This window comes from Octopus bimaculoides, chromosome 2 (genome assembly GCF_046866305.1).
Source record: "Octopus bimaculoides isolate indiv1 chromosome 2, ASM4686630v1, whole genome shotgun sequence".
NCBI lineage: Eukaryota > Metazoa > Mollusca > Cephalopoda > Octopoda > Octopodidae > Octopus > Octopus bimaculoides.
The window spans coordinates 34597074-34623776 of record NC_142929.1 but is presented as its reverse complement, the minus strand read 5'-3'; the positions used below and the strand labels follow the sequence as shown (position 1 = coordinate 34623776).

The following is a 26703-nucleotide window of genomic DNA, read 5'->3' as shown; positions in this document are numbered from 1 at the left end:
TGCCAAACTGCTAAGTTACGGGGGATGTAAACACACTAGCATCGGTTGTCAAGCGATGTTGGGGGGACAAACACAGACACAAACACACACACACACACACACACACACACACACACACACACACACACACACACACACACATATATATATGTGTGTGTACATATATATCAAAGAAAAAGGAAAAATATCTTATAACTGATTGGAACAGCAGGTATCATTGAAATGTTCATTCAGTAATTTTTCAATGAAACCATCTTTCTACAAGCTCTTTACTGTGATTAATGTTATAGATATTTGAAATGTAACTGTTCCAACAAGATATCAAAGCCAGTCCATAGACTAGGTTTTCCTAAATGCTAGCCATCACTCTTCATTGCACACACACACACACACACACACTTTCTTATCTATATCTCTATAAATTGAATTTGAGAGGTGCAGGTTTCAATTCCGTGTGGAGACTTTCTGGTCATTTTTTTCTGTCTTCTAAAGGGCATTTACTAGATTTTCTAAGCTATCTTCATAGACTTCCTGAGTTTGAGAATTCCTTTATTTTCCATAGAATACCCACAAATTTGGCATGTATAAGTTTGTTTACAGTATGTGTGTGTGTGTGGCTTAAATATAGAGTATTATATATTTATCATGCAATATCTGTGTTCTAATCCTGATCTGTATCCTCTGGTTTCAGAAATTGTAACAAGTCACTCCTTGCCTAATTGTTTTATCTGCCCCTGACCTCACCTGTTAAGGGACATATCAAATTGCAGACAAAAATATTCCATCCTATCTCGGTCTCACTAAAACCTGTCTTTTGCCCCAACCAACCTCTTTTGTTATCTCTTTCATTAATATGGAACTATACTATCTGAAATGTATGTCTAACACTGTTGAAGTAATGTTTGACAAATTCTTAGCAGTTTTTATTTTCTCTCCATTTGTTATCTTTCAAAGACAATATCCATTACTTACTATCCATTCATAACTGATAAGCAGGAATAAATTAATTAGTCAAATACAACTCACCCTATTTTCTTTTCTTTTCTTTTTTTTTTTTTTTTTCACTTTCCATACTTAGTGCAGGCATGGTTATGTGGTTAAGAAATTTGTTTCCCGATCACATGGTTTTAGGTTCTGTCCCACTGCATGGCACCTTGGGCAAGTGTTTTCTACTACATCCCCAGAGTGACTGATCCTAGCCTCGTGATTGATTTAGTAGACAGAAATTGAAAGAAACCAAATGTGCAAATGTGTGTGTGTGTGTGTGGATGGAGGGGGTGGGTCATGTCTCCTTGTCATAACATCACATAATAATCATAAAATGAGCATCAACATCATGCAAACAAATGCCATTTTTTTTTCCATGAAATCATGTCTGGCCATGGAGGGGTATTACTTTGCTTGGAAACAGGTGAGGATGGGCAACAGGAAATTTGCTTTAATGAGTCCCATCTGACCTGTGCAAGCATGGAAAAAGGGACATTAAAAATATGATGATGATGACGACAACGATGGCAGTGCCAATAGTGATGATACTTCACAAATAATCTTTGATAAGAACAATTTTAATAATTTCCCAAATTTTGGTATTTTTATAATTGAATTTGGTTTTTTTAACTTTCATTCTTGAATTGATGAAAGATAATCATTCCGACTCCCTCCATTACTCTTTTTTTTTTCTTTTCCCTTGCGCTCTTAACAGCTGCAAATAAGAGGAGATTTTAGTTTTTCATCTGTTCAATATTAAAAAGATAGCACACATTGCAGATGCACTGTTTGTATTAGCATATAAAAGAGTGCTAATTTGAATAACAGTAGAACCTCTAGATCAATAAAAGCTGATTTATACATTAGTCTTCTGAGCCATGGATCTTCAAATGTTGTCTATAATAATGATCATTAAGGACCCCAAAGCAACATATCAACACCTACATAAATATCTTACTGCTTGTTTGTCATGCTGCCTGTGTAATCTTTATGAATTACTATATCATGATATAAAAATCTTGAATTAATTTTTGTGCATAGTATGAAAGCAGTGCTTCAGTATAACTGAAACAATTAAAACAAAATATATATCTGTCTTTCCTTCTATTTGTGCTACCATATCTATCCATTCATCCATCAACCAATGTTCCCATATCTCTCTGTCAATGTTATTATATCCATCTGTCTGGTTGTCCCTCATTCAATCAATCAATATATTAGAATTGTAAAAAAAAAATCACCTCACATTATTTAGTTACATTCCAAGTCCAAACCCTTTCATCCTTTTGCGATTGATAAAATAAAGATGCCTTTCAAATACTGGAGTTGGTACAATAAGCAATCTTTTTTCCTTAAATTTTCAGACCTTGTTGTTATCATTATTATTATTATTATCATTCAGTAGTTTTATTTTTATAACGTGCTTTCACTTCACTACCGAGTGCAGCTCTGTGTGCCTTGGGTATGTGCTGTGGTTTGCTGTGATGCTCTTATGGTTACTGTATTGAAAGTGTTTTGCGTAGGATGTGTGCAGTGCCCAGTAGTGCAATTTTCTGTATGTTATATATATTTGTAAGTCCTGGTGTTTTTGTTATGTATTTGTCTGAATATTTTTTTATTATACCTAAGGCCCCTACTATGATAGGAATTGTTTCTGTTTTTAGATTCCACATTCGAGTTACCTCTATTTCCAAGTCTTTGTATTTTGAAACTTTCTCCATTTCTTTTAAGGAAACGTTGTCATCTGCTGGTATTGATACATCAATTAGAAAGCATTTTTTTCCTTCATGATCTTTCTTATTATTATTATTTCCTTCATGATCTTTCTTATTCTTATTATTATTATTATTATTATTATTATTATTATTATTACTATTATTATAACAAGCTGGCAGGATCATTAGCAAGCCAGATAAAACGTGTATTTCATCCATCTTTACATTCTGAGTGCAAATGCTGCTGGGGTTGACTTTGCCTTTCATCCTTTTGGGGGTCAATAAAATAAGTACCAGTCAAGCACTGGGATCAATGTTATCAACTTACCCTCTCCCCCCAAACTTGCTGGCTTTGTGCCAAATTTTGAAACCATTATTGGCAAGCTGGCAGAATTGTTAGCATGCTGGATGAAACACTTAGTCATATTTTGCCCATTGCTACATTCTGAGTTCAAATTCTGCCAAGGTCGACTTTGCTTTTCATTCTTTCAGGGTCAATAAATTAAGTACCAGTGAAACACTGGGTACAATGTAATCAACTCATCCCTTCCCTCCCCTTGCGGCAAAATTTGAAGCCATAATCATCATTATTATTATTATTATTATTATTATTATTATTATTACAACAGGGCAGCAGGCTGGCAGAATTGTTAGAGTATTGGGAAAAAAATGCCTTGAGGCATCTACTTTCTGCTTCCTTACATTTAGTGTTCAACTCTAACCAAGGTCAACTTTACCTTTCATTCTTCTGGGATTAATAAAATATAGAACCAGTCAAGTACTGAGTTTGATTCAACTGACCAAGCTCTTTGCCTCAAAATTGCTGGCCTTGTGCCTAAATTAAAAACCATTATTATTATTTGAGCAATAGATAACAGAATTGCAGAACAGTGGATAAAATCCTTGCTATGTCTAGTAACATACCTTAATGTTCTGAGTTCAAATCTTACTGGAATCAATGTTACTTTTTGTATCTGTATCTGTATTATATTTACATCTTGACATTTTGCAAAGTAGCTACCACTCCTTTATGAAAGTTGAATTACTAAAGATTAGTGATGGCAACTAACTATAAAATTCTGACTCTAACAATGTGAAATCTTAAATTTTCAGAACTATCGAACCCATGTTTTTTTTTGTTTTGTTTATTTTTATTTTGGTTGCTTTCTTTCCTAGGAAAAGGTGTAAAACATAAATCCATCTATTGTTTTCAGATATTTTTTTTCTTTTTTTCTTTTTTAGTCCCAAGATTTCAAACAGTCCTAAGGAATGGGCAACCCATGAGATGAGTCAGGTAAATAATGTGCTCTGATTTTAACCCTTTTGTTATTATATTTGTTGAAACACACACTGCATTTGTTTCTGTTAATTTTGAAAATAATGAAGAATTTAATAAAACAACTTTGCCTTTATCAAAATAGTGTTAGATTACTTTAAACAGGGCAAAAGGATTAAGGTAGTAGGGTGTAATTTGAGAGAGATTTTAGCTGATGTTTCTAGCACACTGTGTAGTTGCAAAGTGAGGACTTCATTCAGCCAATATCTTGGCTTATTTTGTTTGGGTTTTTATTCTTGTGAGGTGGTATTATGCAATTTTAGTTTCATCTGATGAATGGAAAAATAATACTGGACAAAGTTGAATTTTCAATTGAGCAATTATTCATTTTTTTGTTTTTAAGTGTTTTTCTTTTCACCTTATTCTTCTCTCTCTCTCTCTCTCTCTCTCTCTCTCTCTTAGACAATATTTATTTTTTAGCTTCTCCATATATGTATAGCATCAATATCAATGTAGTTGGGGGTTATTTATTGTGTAGCTATGGACTTTTACCTCCTTAACATACACAGACAATTGTTTCAGAATTTGTTTGTCATCTATATATCTGTTTAGGAGTTTAAAGTTCAAATTTAAACCTGTAAAGGTTTTACAAGAATTTTTCCAAATATGTTGTTTGTTGTTGTTTTTTTTTTGTTTTTTTCTTTTCTTTTCTTTCTTCCAACATCCATGTTCCTTGCTGAAATGGGTAAGACAGTTTAACAGGACATACTGTGCTCCAATATCTGTTTTGTTATGGTTTCTACACTCTATAAAGTGTACACAGTGCTTTTTATTCTGGCAACAGCGCTTGTGTTGTCACTATGTATATAAATAAATATATATATATATGTTTACATGGTCTGATCAACAAGTATTCAGATTGTTGCTATAGTAATGAAGCTAAAGCACACAGAGTGAAGCCACTTGGCATAGACTGACCTAGAGCTCTACTGTGCATGCGCATTAAGTTTTAACATTCTAGCTCACTTCTGCTGTTTAAGGAAGGAAGGAAGATGTGTAGTATGTGATCATCATATTGGCCATGACAGAAAGCTGAGCAGAGAATCTGCATCCAGTTTTGCCAAAAGCTTGGCAATACCAGCTCAGAGGCCTATGCAAAGTTTTCGTTCTCAACACAAATCAAGGAGATCTTGTGCAACAGAAACCCGAGTGTCTTTTTGGTCAGCTGAAAGCAGTTTTGGTACAAACTTGGCAGACATGTGTCTCATACTCAAATCTTCAGTGATAATGGACTGAACTGAAATGTAACTAATCTGCACATCCTCTGATAACTCACGGATGGTGATTCGACGATTTCCTCTCACAGCTGCATGCACATCTGCGATGTTTTTCTGTTCTGCTGGTTGAAGATCTCCCAGAACATTCGTCAATATTGACATTTTTTTGGCCATCTTCAAAACGTCTGAACCACTCGTATGTGTGCGGCTCATACATTTCTGTCCATATGCTTTCTGCAACTTTGCATAGGCCTCCGAGCATGTATCGTCATGACAACTTTCTCTGTCATGGTCAATGTGATGATCATACATTACACACCTTCTTTCCAAGCACTGCTGTAAACAGCAGAAGTGAACTAGAACATTAAACTTTGTGTGCTTTAGCTTTGTTACTATGGCAACAGTCCAGATACTTATTGATCAGACCTCATATATATATATATATATATATATATATATATATATATATATATATATATATAGACACCATCTGCTGGCATGCCCCAATGTTTCATGCTACAGAAAAAATTCAAATATGGATTAAAAGCAGCTCAAGCTATATAAACAAAATCGAACACACATACACAAAGTGTGTTGTTAGTTCATGGGTCAGCTAGTTTTAGGTGTAAGAGAATAAATCATTTAGTGTATAGTCTAAACCATTTAGCATTTTGTCATAGTTGGTTATATGATTTGCAATGTGCCTTGTTCAATATGTGGCATTGATAAGTCAAAACAATGATGAAACATCAATGTCTGTTGCTCTGAGAAAGGACCTGATGTGAGTTGTCTCACTTGACTGTGACTTACTTTCAGGTGGGTTTTTTTTTTTTTTTAACACCACGCACATAGAGAATATATTCTCTTACACCTAAAGGTGGCGAGCTGGCAGAAACGTTAGCACGCCGGGCAAAATGCTTAGCGGTATTTCATCTGTCTTTATGTTCTGAGTTCAAGTTCTGCAGAGGTTGACTTTGCTTTTCATCCTTTCGGGGTCGATAAATTAAGTACCGATTGTATACTGGGGTCGATCTAATCAACTGGACCCTTCCCCAGGAACTAGCAACACACATAAATTGTGTATCAATTTTGTTTATATACCCCAAGCTGCTTCTAATTCATGTTTGAATATGAATATATATATATATATATATATATATATATATATATATATATATATATATATATATATATATATATGCATACATACATGCATACATACATGCATATATACATACATACATAACGCACATAAAGACAGGGTGGTTACAGCGAGAATATTTTTGACTGACCTGGTCTAAGTAACAACAATATATGATATAAATATACTATACAGAGATTGAATACAGATGGTGTTGATATTGTTTTACATATCAGCTGAGATTGTGACCCAGTTTTCATTCTTTGCTATTGTCATTTCACTTTACTTCAAATACTAACTCTACATGAAATCTATCCTTGAAATCCTATTTCCTCCTCCCTGTAAGCTGAAGTCTTGCACTATTTTGGAGAGCCTGTGAAAATCATAAATATTGTTACTCTTTCTCTTCAGACTGAATAGTAATAATTATTCTTTCTAATTCTGGCAGAAGTTTAGTAATTTTAAGGCAGTGGGGTGGGGGATTAGTCAATTACATTGACCCCCTAGCACTTGACTGATATTTTATTTTATCAAGTCCCAAAAAAGCAAAAGACAAAGTTAACTTTAGTGGTATCTGAACTCAGAACGTAAAAATCTAGAACAAATGCCTCAAAACATTTTGTCCAATGTGCTAATGATTCTGTCAGCTTGCCACCATAATAATGATTTCAAATTTTAGTACAAGACCAACAATTTCAGGTGAGAGGGCAAGTCAATTACATCACCCCCTACCCGCAGGGCACAACTTAATTTATCAACCCCCAAAAACAAAGTCAGCCTTGGCAGCATTTGAACTCAGTGCATAATGAGTCAGAAGAAATACCACTAAGCTTTTTGACTGATGTGCTATCAATTCTGCCAACTTTCCAAATGATAATAATAATCCTTTCTACTATAAGTGCAAGGCCTGAAATTTTGGGGGAGGAGGCTAGTCAGTTACATCAACCCCCAGTGTGTAACCGGTACTTATTTCTTCAACCCTGAAAGGATGAAAGACAAAGTCGACTTTGGCAGAATTTGAACTGAGAACATAAAAGACAGATGAAATGCTGCTAAGCATTTTGCCCAGTGTGCTAACTATTCTACCAGCTTGCCACCTTTCCAAATAATAATAATAATAATTTTTTTCCAATACAGCCACAAAGCCAACAGCCTTTGAGGATAATTGATACCATCAAACCCAGTATTTGACTGGTGCGTTAGTTTACTGACCCTTGAAGAACATATAGAAATACTGCAAAGCATTTTTATCAATGCTATGAATTGCATATTGTTCATTTGAGTGATAGTTTTTGTTTGGAGGGGAAGGGGTTAAGCCAGGAAGGATCTTATTGAAAACTGTATTGTAATGTGTAAATGAAGCTTTTCATGTGTGATTGCAAGCAGACATTGCAAAGTATGCAGAGGGTGACTGGACTGTATGATCCTTTTTTGATTCTTTAAATATTTCTGTTGTTAAGTAAATAAAAATGTGATTATGTACATACATAAAAAATGTAGACATCAAATTAAATCATTTTTTCCCCCATTTTGCAGGGAGAATCTGTAGGGACAGATTGGATATGGGATTGGTCAAGTAGGCCAGAAATTCAGCCTGTTGGGTGAGCATTATTGCCTTTCATTCATTCGTTTGTTTGTTCATTCATTCGTACATACATATGTTGTCCTAATTAAAAATAACATTTAATCCTTTAGCATTTAAACCGACCATATTCAGCCTAATATCCTACTTGTTTTATGTTCAAAGTGGCTGCAACTGGCCTCTCACACTTAGTCTACAATGTTATTCTGAAAATAAACAATCACTTCATTGAAATCTGAAAGCCACAAGAAACTGCATGATTAATTTGAAACAATAAGTATTACATTTGACAGAGTAATTTGAATGCTAAAGGATTAAAAGAGTCTTGAAAAATATTTAGTAATTACATAAAAATCAACCATCTCTAAAGAAGTTCCTTTATTGGCTTACATTATTTTTGCTTTGCTCTCTTCCTACAAAATTTCTTCTCTAAGTAACAAGCATAAATGAAATTATGAAATAACCACTAATATTTTCAACATAAATCATATTATTGACAATGAGCACCAATATGAAACAGCAAAGAGAAAAAAAGCCCAGTAATGGAGATACAAACCATATAATTATTATATATTGGATATGAGTAAAATAACCTATTCTACTAATGCTAAGTGACTGGTGGATTATTTTGTAGAAATAAATTGATAGAGTTAAAATAACAAAAATAAATTACAGTGTCTTATTTGAAAAGTTGGAATGGCGAGCATTCTTTTGTGTAATTGGTAACATGGCAAGTGACAGGGCTGTCCATTAGTTTGCCAATTGTTATTCTTTTCTGGCCAAATTGCTACTTGTAATATCTAATGTTACATTTCCATTTTCATTTTTTTTCTCCAGAGATTTAAGTGGATATTTCAAACACCCACGCCGCCATAGACTGAGTGTGCGTAATACCAAAGTTTTGCGTAATGGTGTGTTCTGTATGGAAAATCTGCCAACTTTATTAATATCCCATGCTTGTTCATTTGTTTTGGGGGCAGCAGTGTAAGTATTTTCTTTAATTGTCTTTATTTTTATTTTTCTTCTTTTAAATGTATTTTCGTAAGCATTGTTATCATCATCACTTTAATGCCCACTTTTCCATGCTTGCAAGGGTCAGACGAAATTTGTCAAGGTAAATTTTCTACAACTACATGCTCTTCTTGTCACTGATTATCACCTGTTTCCAAGCAAGGTAATATTTCCACATATCTAAATTTCACAGAAAACTGGAAACAAACAACATTGCTTGTATGATGGTATTGCTTGCTTACCACTATCATATGACATCAAGACAAGGAGACACGCAAACATGCACACACGCATTTACATATATATGACAGGCTTCTTACGAAATCCATGCACATGGCTTTGGTTGGCCCAAAACTATAGTAGAGGGAACTTACTTGAGGCACCATGCAGTGGGACTGAACCCAAAACCACATGGCTGGGAAGCAAGCTTCTTAACAACACATCCACCCTGGTGCCTCATAGCTATGCCTGCACAAATAATAGATATTGTCATAAGGAATACTTACATAAATTATTGGCACTTTCTGTTCATACATTAATTGGAATAAGGCATGGACATTATGGACTGCAATCCAGAGGTCTCTACCAAATGGAGTGTCTGGAGGGTCTCCAGAGATAATGTGAAAAGTTATTGAAAATATCAATATCACTAAGGTCCTCACAGTATTTGTGACCCAGGGGTTTCCAAAATTTCAATCTGGATCTAGATGGACTTTTAATAAATACTACAACAATAAGATATTTTTTTATCTTTTATCTTTTACTTGTTTCAATCAATGGACTGCAGCCATGCTGGAGCACCTCCTTAAAAGAATTTAGCGAAACATAAGTACCCCAGTACTTATGTTTTCCTTTTAAGTCTGACTTATTCTATCAGTTTCTGTTACCAAACTACTAAGTTATAAGGATGTAAACAAACCATGACTGGTTGTTAAGCAGTGGAGGAAGAGTGACAGATACATGCACACACGTAAACATCACACACACACACACACAGATATGGTGATGCAAACAGGAAAAATAGAACTCAGAATATGAGTATACTTTTATTAATATTTAACAGAACCAACAAAGTAACTTAAGGGCCAAGAGTTTGCTGCATTGGCCTTTTTGGCCCTTGAATCACTCTGTTGCTTCTGCTAAATATTAATATATATATATATATATATATATATATATATATATATATATATATATATATATATATATACAGAGAGAGAGAGGTTATGAGAGGTGATGGTGTCAAGAAGACCCAAAGGTGTCAGGTAATGCTGAGTAAGTGCTATGGACAGACTATAGTTGAGCTCCAGGTTCGATAATTATACGAACGAGGAGTCCAACATAGGTCATATATTAGCATGCATATATATATATATAAAAATTAACAGAATGAGATAAAAAAAATCAAAGGCTATGAAAGATTTCAGAACATTTAGCTGTAAGACCTTCTCTTTATAAATGTTCTGAAATCTTTCATTGCCTTGGATTTTTTATATCTCATTCTGTTAATTTATATGTATATATATATATATATGATAATACAAATGATATGTGAGCATATGCATATATACATACATATATGTATATACCTACATCTACATGTATATATAGATGCATATCCGGGTACAGGATGTCAAAAAAACGTGGACAAAAAAGGAACGGAAACATAAAGCACAAAAAACAGACTTTTTTTACGGACAACAGAATGAACACATAGGAAAACAGACAAGCCACATATGGAACTTTTCCTTCATCAGCTGCCTCTATTCTAAACTAGGCGTTTATATATATATATATATTTATATTTATATTTATATATATATATATATATATATATATATATATATATATATAAACAATATATGAGTATATGCATATATATGTACATGTATGTATATACCTTCATCCACATGTACATATAGATACATAACTGGGTACATGACGTGGCAAAAGAACCCCCGCGTTTCGAAGAATTAAGGCAGTACGCATCATTAAAATGGTTCTTCCCACGAACACAAATTGGATTGTTTTCGTGGAGGGTAGTGGTGGACGGAAAACAAGACAGGAAGACGAAATGGTGAAATAAACAAACAAAAAGGCTGTACAGCCAGACGTGAAGTGTGTATGTATTGAACGCTGTGAAGCACGAACAGGAGGGGCAAAGACGTACGTGCGAGCTTGAGGAGTCCAAGAACGAAAATGAGCAACGGGAGGTAGAGAGGGAGAGAGATAGTAGTAGTAACAGTGGGAGGCGAAGGACGAGCAGCGAGAGATAGTAGTGACAGGAAGAGGCGAAGAACAGTAGAGGGAAGAATGAGAGGGGGAGATAGAGATAGAGAGAATCGCGTTAGAAAAATAGTTAAAACTTACTGTATAAAGGTTAACGCGTGCGTTCTGTCGTGATACAAACAATATATGAGTATATGCATATATATGTACATGTATGTATATACCTTCATCCACATGTACATATAGATACATAACTGGGTACATGACGTGGCAAAAGAACATGGACAAAATGGTAAACAAGGTGCAACAAACAAGCAGGCCACATAGAAACATCCCCTTCATCAGCTGCCACCATTAAAACCCCGGCGTTTCGAAGAATTAAGGCAGTACGCATCGTTAAAATGGTTCTTCCCACAAACACAAATTGGATTGTTTTCGTGGAGGGTAGTGGTGGACGGAAAACAAGACAGGAAGACGAAACGGTGAAATAAACAAACAAAAGGCTGTACAGCCAGACGTGAAGTGTGTATGTATTGAACACTGTGAAGCACGAAGAGGAGGGGCAAAGACATACGTGTGAGCTTGAGGAGTCCAAGAACGAAAATGAGCAACAGGAGGTAGAGAGGGAGAGAGATAGTACTAGTAACAGTGGGAGGCGAAGGACGAGCAGCGAGAGATAGAGAGAGATAGTAGTGACAGGGAGAGGCGAAGAACAGTAGAGGGAAGAATGAGAGGGGGAGATAGAGATAGAGAGAGTCGCGTTAGAAAAATAGTTAAAACTTACTGTATAAAGGTTAACGTGTGCGTTCTGTCGTGATACAAACAATATATGAGTATATATATATATATATATATATATATATATATATATATATATATATATATATATATATATCAATTAGAAAATGGAGGATAATATGCTGAACCCAACGACTTGCAGACAGTGTATCCCGTTGAATTCATTAACTTAATTCGTAACTGAAGTGACAAAAAACCACGAAGTAACATGGTTTATCATAAACACTTGTACTTTGTGGTTTTTTGTCACTTTAGCTATGAATTAAATTAATGAATTCAACGGGATACACTGTCTGCAAGTCGTTGGGTTCAGCATATTATCCTCCATTTTCTAATTGATATATAAATTTAGGGTTAAAAAAAACCCTTTTACCCGTTCCCACTTATTACACTTGGTATAACACTAGTGTAACAATAATTGGGTACCCTCCCAGCAGTATATTGGATAGATACTATCCCTTAGTGGGTTGAATCCGCAACCCCTAACTCTCTTACATTATATATATATATATATATATATATATATATATATATTTATATTTATATAAGGGCATTACTATACAATAACACCTCACGCTATGAGGGACTCTAAGGTCAGACTACTATAAAAATCACATTTTTACCAAATGCGAGGAAATGCAACTCTCAAAACCAACCCTTAAAAACGAACTAAAATATAGATCATGATTTCGTAGTTATTGTAGTATTATACAACTTCTACTCGTCAGTATAATATGGTCAAGAAAAATAGAAATAAACAATGAATCAACATACCAAACAAACACCATGTATCCAGCATAGCATATAGACGACTGGTCATCGCTATTTCCCTATGTAAGTGGCGGGAATTTCGAATTGCATCTCGGTAAATATGCCTCTTACTCAGAATAAATTCAGCACTGAATATATTCTGATAAATTCTTGTAAAAGAATTCGTCCTATTATTGAATATATATATATATATATATATATATATATATATATATATAACAGGCTTCCACACAGTTTCCATCAACCAAATTTATTCACTTTGGTCAGCCCAGTGCTATAGTGGAAGACATTTTCCTAAGGTGGCACAGAGAGACTGAACCTGAAACTATGTGGTTGCAAAGCAAGTTTCTTAACTATATATAGTCATGTCTGCACCTATATTTACATAAATAATGGGTATTCTCTGTTTGTCTAACTCATCCAAACCAGCATGTTATCTCATAAACTGCATTTAGTCATCAATAAATACCATTTTCATTTTATAGTTGACATAATTAACATCAGAAAAGATATCAACTGTAAGCTGAGGTTACAAATAATTTATGTACATTGTTGCCATATTTATTATCCTACACATTACTGTATAAACCAAAAGTAAAGAATTAACATGAGTTGAATAGACAGTAAATATTATCACAATACATATGCACATAAACTATTGCTACTTTCTGTCTATTCATTATCATATGTTGGTTAGACTCATAATAAATATGTATTAAATTATGAGTACTCTCTTTTTACATACTATAATATCAGATAGACAGATAGTAAATGTTACCACAAAAAATACATGCATAAATTATTATTACTTAATTGTTTATGCAATAACATGATGGATAATAAATACAGCAACAAGTGACATATATCTTTTACTTATTTCAGTCATTGAACTGTGGCCATGCTGGGGCACTGCCTTGATAAGTCTAGTCAAACAAATCAATCCTAGCGCTTATTTTTAGCTGGGTACTTAATCTACTGGGTTCTTTTACAGAACCCCTAGGTTACAGGGTACATAAACAAATCAACACTAGTTGTCAAAGGGACAAACATACACACAAACACACACACACAGATATATACATACATATAATAAGGTGAGCTGGCAGAATCATTAGCATGCTAGATTAAATGCTTAGCGGTATTTCACCCATCACTACATTCCAAGTTCAAATTCCACCAAGGTTGACTTTACCTTTCATCCTTCCAGGGTTGATAAATTAAGTACCAGTTAAGTACTGGGGTTGATGTGCCTATAGTAGAAAGAATATATATATATAGTCCAATTCATGCCAGCATGGAAAACTAATGATAAATCATGATGATGCTGTTGATGATATACACATGACAATCTTCTTTCATTTTCTATCTACCAAATCCACTCACAAAGCTTTGGTCATCCTGGGGCTATTCAGTCCCACTACGTTGACTGGACCAGAAGCAAATTTCTCCCACACAGCCACATCTATGCCTACGTATATAAATTGCTTGTTTTGTACACTTTGTTTACAGTTGATAATTTTATCTAGTGTAAATAATGCCAGCTAAGATGTGGATATCAATATTTATTTTCAACTACACTTGATTGCAGCCTGCAGTTTTTGAAACAACTTGTTAGTCTGTATGTGTAATGTAAGCTAACGTGATAAATATACTGCAAATTGGTGGTTGAATGTAAGTGTGGTAGAGATAGATTGAGAAAGACAGGATTTGAGAACAATGGAGCTCAAGGATGAGATGACACTCTTGAGAAGTAAAATACACTGGAAAACAATTTGCTATGTACACCCACAAACATTCAACCATGGATAGGATGGGTATGTAACAAAGTGGAGGAGAATAATGGCACTTTACCTTCATTAAAGCATTAGGTTATTTTTGTTTTTAAAATTACATTTCATTTCTGGAAGCAGATTTTGAACTCTTTTGTATTTATCTTGACTACCTAATAGCATGGCTCTGCACCACATTACGAATTTTACTTTTTCTACAGTTGTTGTTGTGGAGGCACAATGGCCCAGTGATTAGGGCAGCGGACTCGTGGTCATAGGATCGCGGTTTCGATTCCCAGACCGGGTGTTGTGAGTGTTTATTGAGCGAAAACACCTAAAGTTCCACAAGGCTCCAGCATGGGATGGTGGCGAACCTTGCTGTACTCTTTCACCACAACTTTCTCTTACTTCTTGTTTCTGTTGTGCCTGTAATTCAAAGGGTCAGCCTTGTCACACTGTGTCACGCTGAATATCCCCGAGAACTACGTTAAGGGTACACGTGTCTGTGGAGTGCTCAGCCACTTGCACGTTAATTTCACGAGCAGGTTGTTCCGTTGAGTGGATCAACTGGAACCCTCGACGTTGTAAGCGACGGAGTGCCAACAACAACAGTTGTTGTTATGGAGGAAGTAGTTTTAAACAACCCTTTGAATAGCCAACATAGAAACATTTTCTCATCATGACATCGTATGGGCCATAAGTTTCCTTTGAAATCATACAAGATATAGTCTGATAAATTTGTAAAGTCCCCGGAAACTGCATCATCATCATTGTTTTCACATCCACTTTTCCATTCTTACATGGATCAGACAGAATTCATTAAGGCAGATTTTTTTATGGCCAGTTGTCTTTCCTGTTGCCAAACCTCACTTGTTGCCAAGTAAACTAATATTTCTTCATGACCAGACATATTTCACAGAATATCGGAAATAAATGACACCACTTGGCAGTGACACTCATTTACTATTATCACACAATGTCAAGCCAAAGACGAGCACACACACGCACATACACACACAGTAAGCTTCTTTCAGTTTCATTGTACTAAATCTAATCACAAGGCTTTGGTCAGCCTGGTACTTTAGTAGAAGATGTTTACCTAAGGTGCCAGGCAATGGGACTGAACCTGAAATCATATGGTTGATGTTCTATCGTAGGGTGAAAAAAACCATTTAAATAGCCATTCTAATCTTCAGAGGGGAAAGGCTGTTGCTTAATAAATCATGAAACTTTTTTTCTATCAAACAGCTAGAGTAGAGTTGTTTTGTCCTGAAACAATGAACTGCCTACAACAGGCTACAGAACTGCAAAAGTACAATCTAGTTTCTCTACACTTTGCCATTGTGTATCTACATATAAAGGCAGAAGTAATAAATAAATGCTAATTAAAATATGGCCAATTTCTTATTGGGCAAATCTGTTAGTGGAAAGTACCTCAGGCTTTTGACCTGAAATTGCCATATCTAATGCACCTCTCCTAAAAAAAATATAGATAAAAAAGGAGTATGGAAATAAATGCAGGATTATATATGAAGAGTTGCCATGTTGTCACTAGTTATTTTGATTTTATCTGCCCTATCAAACAGCAAATTAATTTCCTGCATGACTGCTTCAATGAAAAAGTAACAAGTACACTACAAAAGAATTGGAAATTGGAAAGTGAATTATCAACCATGTGAAGCAACAGATAATAAAAAGCAACCAATTATTGATGTGCCATAGTTTCACTCTATAAGGACTAACCTTGAGACAAACAACAAAAATAGCAGTAGTAGTGACAGCAACAACTGTCTAGTCACAAACAAGAAGTTTAATATTCAAAAGAGCTTGATGTTTGTGCTAAGTATGTCACGGTTCAATAAATTATGATTCTAAAGCAGGAAATTTGGCTACCAGTTAGCTGAGTAACAGTAGAGACTGTATTATACAAGAGATTGTATGTGTTCAGTGGTGAGTGGATGAAATAACATAGGAACACTAAGTAAATGTAAGATTAACCCTTTTGCGTTCAAATTAATCTATCAAATGTAATTCTTATTTATTGTTTTGAATTAATCATGCATTATCTTGTAGCTTCAAGATTTTAATGATGTGATTGTTTATTTTTGAATGTAACTGTAGGGTAGGTGTGAGAGGCTAGAACTGGCCAGGTTGAGCATAAAATAGATAGAATATTTGGACTGGATATGGCCGGTTTAAATACTAAAGGGTTCATTCTTGTATGAAGTCAGGTAGGGCTGATGAGAAGTGAAAGACCTTATTTTCTCAACATTAACAATTTCATTTTCCAATCATCTTTTGTTTCCTCACCCTCACCCCACACACACACTTGTCTGCTCATATTTCCTATGGGCTTGTATGTATATTTACAAGGGGTGTTGATAAGTTCCTGGCTTTGGGTTAAAGACAATACAGGAGGATCAGTTAATTATGATTTTATTCAACATATTTCCCCTCTCAGGTTCACATGTGGCCCTTCAGTTTTTGTAAACCCTGTAAAAGAATTCAGAAGAATTCAGACCTTTCACAATACCCTTAAAGCCAGGACTTTTTCAGCAGCCCCTCCTACATGTGTGTGTGTTTATGCATGTGCATGTGTATTACTGTAGCAAATCCATGGCTGAATGGATAAGAAGGTTGCTTCACAATAATGCGATTAAGAGTTTAATCCCATTACTTTGGATGAGTGTCTTTTACAAAACTGTCCGATGAACAGGAACGTGAAACTCCGAGTAACAGTCTTTTGTTATATTTCTGCTGCTTTTAAATAAAGTATATATATATATATATATATATATATATATATATATATATATATATATATATAATTAACATAATATGGTAAAAATTCGATATTAATTAATATCAATTTAATACCAGGAAACTAGCACATTAAAAGAATCAGAAGGTTCTTGAAAAAATTTTTCAAGATCCTAAAAAGATTATAGTACTTGTGTATATAAGACTGACCAGTGACCGGTCTGTCAAAATGCTAGAAGAAGCTCACTTAAAAAATTCTCAAATACGGATTCAGCGGAGCAAAAACAGGCGGGCTAGACCAGTGAAAATTGTACATACCTCGATTGGTATGTACAATTTTCACTGGTCTAGCCCACTTCTTTTTGCTCCGCTGAATCCGTATTTGAGAATTTTTTAAGTGAGCTTCTTCTAGCATTTTGACAGACCGGTCACTGGTCAATCTTATATATATATATATATATATATATATATATCAGTTAATGAATGATAATAGAGGCATGTGGCTTAGTAGTTAGAGTGTTGGATCTTAAGATTGTGGTTTCGAATTCTGGACCAGCTGATACATTGTGTTCTTGAGTAAAACACTTCATTTCACATTACTCCAGTCCACTCAGCCGGTAAAAATGAGCAATCCTGCAACAGGTCAGTGACCCATCCAAGTGAGGAATATATACGCCACAGAAACCAGGAAACTGACCCTGTGAGTCTATATGACTCAGAAAAGATCTTTATCCCAAGGCTGTATAGTAGAAGACGTTTGCTCAAAGTGCCATGCAGTGGAACTGAACCCAAAACTGTATGGCTGGGAATTGAACATCTTAACCACACAGCCATGACACCCATTCATATCTATATAAGCATACACACATATATTTGTGCATACAATATATATCTAGATCTATATGAGCATACATGTATACAGTGTATGGAATTATGTCATTACACAATCATTTTTTGGTTGCTATGGTGATAATTATAACCTAGCAGACAGTAGCATCTGTTCATATTTTGACTGAAACGTTATATATTTAGTCAATAAAATGGTTATTCATAATTATTGCTAACAATTAGAGTTGGCCTTTGGCCTAAGTGGAAAACATCACTATTAATGTTATTGGTGTTATATAGTGAGCTACTGTTTATATCAGTTTCTTTATATCAGAATCACAAAGTTATTGATAAACACATGTAGCCTGCTCCTTGCAATTATTTTAGAAATTAGTATTATAATTTTTATTATTATTGTTGTTAGCATGTCAAACAAAATGTCTTGTGGTATTTATTGCAGCACTTGACAATCTGAGTTCATATTTTGCTGGGGGCCTCTTAACTCTTTATATTCAATGAAATAAAATACCAGTGATGTACTGATATCAATGTTATAGACTAACTCCATTCCCTTAAAATTAGTGGTCTCGTACCTAAATTAGAAACTGTTATTATTAATATCATTATTGCATGGTTTCATTCATACCCACCTATAAATACAACAAAAATTATGACGATGATGATGATATATATATATGTGTGTATATATATATATATATATATATATATATATATATATATATATATATATACATATATATATATACAATCGTTGCCATTTTATAATTTTAATTTCATGCATGTGCATTGTTTGTTTTTGATTTTGTTAACTACACAGTATAGTAGGGACAGTTGGACACCGTCTGTGAGAAAAAGAGCACCACGACACAATTCACTCTGCCAGAAATTTAGAAATGACATGCTGTACTGCTTGGCATTCATGCTGGAGGCTCCAATATCAACATTTCAGAGTGTTTGGGTGTCAATCTGAGGACAGTGCACAGGATTCAGAAAGAGTTGGATGGGTCTAATGGTGATTACAAAGGTATGGCAGTTTGGAAAATTCACTGATTGTTCTGATAAGAAAAGAACTCCTGAATTTGTTGGTGAGATCTAAGCCATGATTGACAATGATCCCTCCAGGTCAATTAGGTCCATCGCCAGGAACATAGGAGTGTCTGAGTTTCTTAGACAGGTAGTGGATGAAGACATTCGGTATTCCTCATACAAGATAAGAAAGGGACAATTTTTATCTCAAGCCATCAAGGACAAGAGGAAAGACCGTGCTACGAAGCTTTAGAACACACTCAAGCATCCCCTCTGATGGAACATGCTTTGGTTTTTCACAGATGAGAAAAATTTCTGCTAAGATCAGATGGTGAACACACAGAACAACTGTTGGCTTGCTGTGTCCCCAAAACATGTACTGAGAGTAATAAAACTCCAACATCCAGTCAACATCATGGTGTCTGGATTGATGACTAGTGATGGCAACATTATACCTCCATTCATCTTCTCATACAGCCTGACTCAACACGGAGGCCTACGTCAAGTGCCTGGGGGAGGTAATGCTGCCCTGGGTGAAGAGGGTGGCTGCTGGAAGACCCTATGTCTGGCAACAGGACTCTGCACCATGCTACACAAGCAGGAGAACCCAGTCATGGCTGTCAGACAATTTCTGTGACCACAATACCCTTGATTATTATGTGCAGGGCACAGTTGAGTGAGAGGCCAACAAAATTCCTTGTAACACCAAAGATGAACTGAAGGCAAGGATTATGGCAGCATTGACCAACTTAAACAAAGAGACTGTCCAGAAGAGTTGCAGGAGATTCCGAAGTTGTCTGAGGGCATATTTTATTGCATAAATTTACTCTTTAGTATTTCAAGATATTTTTATGTAATTTTGTTAAGAATACCTGTTAAAATTAGATGTTAGTGTTATTTTCATTTTTGCGTAATTTAGACAATTTATTCACTGCACCTTATATATATTCTTTTATTCTTCTTAAACTTGTTTCAGTCATTTGACTGCAGCCATGCTGAGGCACCACTTTGAAGGGTTTTAGTCAAATAAATTGGCCCCAGGACTTCTTTTTTTTTGAGCCTAGTACTTGTTCTGTCAGTCTCTTTTTGCCGAGCTGCTAACTTACGAGGACATAAACGCACCAACACCAGTTGTCAAAGCAGTGGGAGCAGACAAACACAGACACAAAGACACACACATAGATACATATACATGTATACATATGACAAGCTTCTTTCAGGTTCCATCTATCAAATTCACTCACAAGGCTTTGTTTGGCCTGAGGCTATAGTAGAAGACACTTGCCCAAGATGTCACGCATTGGGACTGAACCCAGAACTATGTGGATGGGAAGCAAGCTTCTTACCACACAGCCTGCCTGTGCCTATACATAATTTCATTCAGATGTTAACCCTGGAGTTTAGTGGCATTTTGTCCATCTTTAAGTTCTGTGTTCAAATTGCACTGAGGTCGACTTTGCCTTTCGTCCTTTCAGAGTTGGTAAAATAAGTACCCGCTGAATATGGAGATCAATTCAATCAACTTACCCTGCTCCCAAAATTGCTGGCCTCATGCCAAAATTTGAAACCATTATTACTTATATATTTTGTTCTCAACATAGTTATGTTCATGTACACTTCTTTCAGGGTGCATTTTTCTGGTGAGAACTTGAAATGTAAACAAGACAACAACAAAAAGTAATAATTAAATTATATCAAAAATGATAGAGCTTATGTTTCCCCTGGTATGAAAGTAGACATCCAATACATTCCAGAAAGTTCCCTGTTAATTATCTAAAAAGGAATATTTTTCTTCTATTTGGGCTTGGTAAAACTTCAAAGCTCTTGGAGTGAGGTAAAGGCACATCTGCTCACAGCAACATTCAATAATAATAATTATAATTATAATAAATGCCCTGATGTAATACTAGGTAGTGGCTCTCATGGCTTCTGATCTTAACTGATTGAAAGTGTTATCATGTACATTGTTTTGTCTTGGTATAAAGATGGGCTACAGCAAATATTCTGCTCAATACCGCAGATTTGCTTGTCAGTTGTTTGACCTTAACTAGATGAGCAAGTCCCTTGGTGGCTGGTGATATATGCATCCTTGATCACAAGCAGAAGTAGTGGAGGAGCATCATAACCATGTGTTGAGAGGAATTTTTTGGTGTTTGAATAATTCACCTCTAGAAACATGGGTGTTTCATTCAACATCCTTAAACAACCCTTATTCAGAGACCTTTTGAGCAGGATGGGCTACTCAACCTGAAGAAAATTCTAACTGGGCCCCACCTGGAAGGTCACATGCTGTTATCTTGATATGAAATCACCATGTCACACACGTATAGTTGTGATGCATGTGCCTAGTGTACCTTTATCAGATGGGTAGTCACGATGGGCATATTGGGCTTCGTATATTTGTAGCCCAGTGTTACTTTGATAGAATGTGCTGCTCTCTCACTCAATAATAATAGTAAGACACTATAATGAATTAAAGGAATCTTAGCCTGAAGATGTAGGTATTTGTCAACCAGAACCAACTAAAAAAAAATGTTAACTGGTACTTTTTGATACATGAGAAAACAATACTGAGATTGGCTAAGAGGCGGAGACATGGAGTCTCCTAACCTGACCTAGACAGTAATCTTTCATGTTTTATTCCCTTTTAATTATGTCTTGTTTTAATTATTGTGTATTTTATCATACCATTTTATTTCTGTGCTAATATTTGTACTTTTAAAATCTTAATTTATCCTCTTATATATATATATATATATATACATACACACGTATATGTATTATGTAACGTCTTTCACCCACTTCCTTTACTGTTGTATAACTTGTCTGTCATACCACTAAGTTTTCTATGTAAACTCACAATGAACATTTCACATTTTCTGTATCTCTTCAAACTCTTGTAGCTAATAAAGAAAAGATGGTTGTGATTGTTGTTATAAAGATGTGATTAAAATCTCACATCATCATCATTGTTTAAACGTTCACTTTTCCATGTTTGCATAGAACAGACTGAATTCATTGAGGCAGATTTTCTAGTCAGATGCTCTTCCTGTTGCTAACCCAGCTCTCACTTGTTACCAAGCAAGGTGATATTTTCCCCCATGGCCTGACATGTTTCCCTGAAACATTGGAAACAAGTAACACCATTTGTGTGACAGTGATGCCAACTTTACAACCATTGCACAATGTCAGGGCAAGGAGATATACATATACATATATGCCCACAAACATATAGATATAGATATAAATATATATGGGAGTCTGTGTGTATATATATATATGTGTGTGTATATGTGTATATATATATATATATATATATATATGTAGAAACTCTGCCAAATCAGATTGGAGCCTGATGTAGCCATCTGGTTTCACCAGTCCTCAGTCAAATCGTCCAACCCATGCTAGCATGGAAAGCAGACGTTAAACGATGATGATGATGATATATATACACACACACTTAGATAAATATAGATGGGTGGGTCGATGTGTGTATGTATATATATATATATATGCGAGTAAAAATAAATACAAAAAAGGTGGTTTTTTTGTATGATTGTGTATAGAGGAATATATTATTTTGTTTAAAAGAGTTCCAACACTGTCTGTTTTTTATGTTTTATTTATATTCCTGCAGAACCAATGTGGGGTATAGAATATGGGGTATATATATATATATATATATATACTAGCAGTAATACCCATTGTTGATCAGGTTATTACTTATACTATTTCTCCAGAACATATATATGTGTGTGAGTGTGTGTGTATACACACACACACGCATATAAAATCTGAAGCATGTTTGGAAAGTGGACTTCTTAACAGCACAGCCATGCCTGTACTTAAACTCCTTTATCCTTTTATTGATTCCTGGTCATATTCTGGAAGCAGATCAAGCAAACTTACTATACCCTCTAACTTACAATTTTATAGTTGTATGCAAAAGTTAGATATCATTATAATATTTATTTATTTTTATTTTTTCATTTCTTCTTTCTTTTCCAGAATGTTCATGTACTTGAAAAAATATTGCAACTGGGCAGCTGTGATTGCTCACCATGCTTTGGATTGAAGTGCAAAGATAAGATTTTTTTTCAATGGGGGGGGGGGGGTAAAAAAACAAACAAAAAGAAAACTTGAAGTATGCACCTACAAATAAAAACAAACAACACCAACAACAGGCCTGTTGCATAAACTAATTTAAACAACAATATCAGGTTCCATACAAACAGAGAACTGCATTTTTTTTTTCTTTTTCGTTATAATTCTCATTTTTATTTCTTTTTGGCTTGGGGAAATAATTTTAACTCCATTCCTCTCTTTTTTACTCTCTCTTCTCTGTTTTATGTTTTTAAATATTTTTCTTTTTTTTTTTTTGAAACTGAAAACAGAAAGAAGGCCTGCTTTGCAGCTGGGTTTTTTTGTTTTTATTTTTGTCTTAACAATACCTTATTATTATTATTATTATTATTATTATTATTATTATTATTTTGAGGGCTGTGGAGATGGCCAATACAGAAGAATGCCGGACTGGTTGCTTCAGTATCTCACTGTTCTGTGTTCAAATCCTGCCGGAGTCAACTTAGTCAACTTTCTGCCTTTCATTCCTCCAAAAATATATGTACCAGTTTATATACTAAGGCCAATATCATATTATTACAATGTCCCCTTCTTTGTAAAATAGACCTCCAACATTGTAAAGAAAGTCTTTTTTTTTTTTGAGAATTTTTATGGCCAAAGTTAGGAATTTTTCTGTAACTTAGGTATGTAAATACAACAACAAAAGCAAAAATTGCAGTGTAAACATGAGCATTTTCTTGAACAGCACAAATGTATTGTTGCACCACAAGAATATATATTTACAAGTATGCACTACTTATGTGCATATGATTTCGTATTATTTTTCTTTCTAAATTTGGTACTTTTTAATAGTTTGACATTTAAATTGGTATTTTAAACAATTTCACTTGTAAATAATATTTGTTTTTGATTATTTTATGATCTAAGTTCATTTTTGAAACATTAGCTTTTCTTTTCTCTCCTGGTAATTTTAAGTTGCGATCTTGGAATTTTAAAAACTATTATAATCTTCCAATGGTCTCTCTTTCTCTCTCATGTACATTCACAACACACACACACATACATTGCTACATTCTAGAAACCTACATATATATATATATGTATATATATATATATATATATATATATATATATATATATATATATATATATATATATATAACCCATAGAGAAACAATTATTATACTTAGTAAGTAGTCTTGTATCATTAAAAAGACAAATCTAGTAGGTAGTGTAAAGGGGAAAAACTGGAATGAAAGATAGCAAGATAGCAAAGCAAGATAACAAAAGGAGAATGAAAACATGAATTTAGGACCATTTCTTAATTTTCTAAGAAACAAACTGAATGTGCAGATTTTTATCAACTTTATCATTGTAATTATTTTTATTATGGCAGGTGCCATGTTGTGGCCATAAATTTTTAGGGCCAGTGTTTGTCAAAGCTGGTTTCTTAATTCCCAATTAGAGCCTGCCTTATTTGTGTATGCCACTATTTACAACACTTGGGAAATGCATGAATGTCACAACATCTTACATTTCTTTCCCCTTTAAACAATTATTATTATTATTATTATTATTATTATTATTATCATTATTATTATTGTTACTACTATTATCATCATTTAAGGCAGTGAGCTGGCAGAATCATTAGCACACCAAGCGGAATGCTTAGTAGTATTTCATCCGTCGTCATATTCTGAGTTCAAATTCCGCCAAGGTTGACTTTGCTTTTCATCCTTTCGGGGTCAATGAAATAAGTACCAGTTGAGTACTAGGGTCGATGTAATCTACTATCCCCCTTCCCCAAATTTGAGGCCTTGTGCCTATAGTAGAAAGGACTATTATTATTATCGTTATTATTGTTACTATTATTAAGAGGCGGGTTGGCAGAATCATTATTATGCTAGACAAAATGTTTAGAAGCATTTCTTCCAGCTTTTTACATTCTGAGTTCAAGTCCTGCTGAGGTTGACTTTGCCTTTCAACCTTTTGGGGTTGATAAAATCAGTACCAGCGGAGCTCTGGGGTCAGTGTAACTGACTTCCCCTTCCCCTACATTTTCTGGCCTTGTGCCAAAAATTTGAAACCATTATTATTATCATGATGAACTTAAGGTCCACTTTTAAATGTATTTACATAACTTGCTGATGTATATGTACACTGCTGAGATGTATTTTGTAAGTCTATGTGTTGGAAACTTGTGAGAAAAATTGTTATGATAAGGGATCTGTTTTGAGAATACAGTGTGACTGCAAAGCTTGGTTGGAACCTCAGCAGTGAAAAACAAGGAACAAAAAAGAAAAACAAAAAAAAAGGGAGTCGCTGGAATTAGGGAAACTAATACAGATGGTATAATTGTGTGAACAGATTTGGGGGGGTTTTTTTTTTTTTGATAGAAAAAGACAAAAAAATGACAAGAAAAAAATTTGAAAAGCTCCACAGATGAAAGACATGAATTTTCAATTCTATTTTTATCTATTCTATAATGTTTTTATTGAGGGGGAAAAACAAAACAAACAAGAAAAAAAAAACAAGAAAACAATTTTGCATATTGAGTTATTTTAGATTACGTTTTCTGTTGAACTTCTTCAAAAATTATCTATCTACTCACTCTGTCTGTTTTTCGCTTAGCTTCTGTGATTCTCAAACAAAGCTGTCAGTCATTGCATGCATTTAATCTATGAAAAAAGATATTTATGATATTTGAAAATATCAACATATATGTTTCGAAACAATGTTTTCTAACTCTAACATAACATTAAAAATAAAAGATAATTATAATGCTTAAGTGAAGTATAACCAAGTCTATCTATAAATTACAGTTACTAGTGGCAATCATCGTAGAGTAAAGAAAGGCATGCCCTTGGCAAGTTGAATCTGTGACAGTTTCAATTCCGAGTCTTAGCCACTTTACTCAACATACGTTGTTAATGCCCTTGGGAAAGGCATTAATGTCACAACTTCATATTTTTCCTCCTCTGTGGCTTTGTGGCTTTGTAAGAAATAAATAGTTGTTATTGGTAAATGTCACAATAACTGCAGCAGTTGTGCACTGTCAACATTTTATCTTATTTCATTTTTTTTCTAAATTTTTAATTTTATCTTTTATATATTTCTTTCTTTAGTGATTTTTTTTTTCATGTTATTTAATTTTCCCTTACTTTACAATAAAAAATATGAGAGATTTGATACAGTTTAAAACTGATTAATCTTTTTTTACTTTTAAAATTAGCATAAAGTTTTGGTTTTTCTTTCTCTTTAATGGCAACAACAAAAGCCTGAACTTGGAAAGTCTGCTTTCTTGTTTAAATAGACCAAATTTACATTTTCTTTATACATGTAAATTTCAAATATTATATATTTATATGTATATACTTATAAATTTATATGTATATTCTTATAAATTTACAAGTATATACTTATAAGTTT

The 26703-nt window shown here is 34.3% G+C and overlaps 1 protein-coding gene across 1 annotated transcript in view; it reads left to right on the top strand.

Annotated features, from left to right (window-relative positions):
* Positions 1-25611, top strand: part of LOC106879526 (BCL2/adenovirus E1B 19 kDa protein-interacting protein 3-like) — an 84516-nt gene extending 58905 nt beyond the window's left edge. The window contains exons 3-6 of the mRNA XM_052976195.2: positions 3945-3996; positions 7933-7997; positions 8816-8962; positions 23200-25611. Coding sequence (XP_052832155.1) covers positions 3945-3996; positions 7933-7997; positions 8816-8962; positions 23200-23266 — 331 coding nt within the window. The 3' untranslated portion in view covers positions 23267-25611. The remainder of the gene's footprint in view (positions 1-3944; positions 3997-7932; positions 7998-8815; positions 8963-23199) is intronic.
* The last annotated feature ends 1092 nt before the right edge of the window (positions 25612-26703 follow it).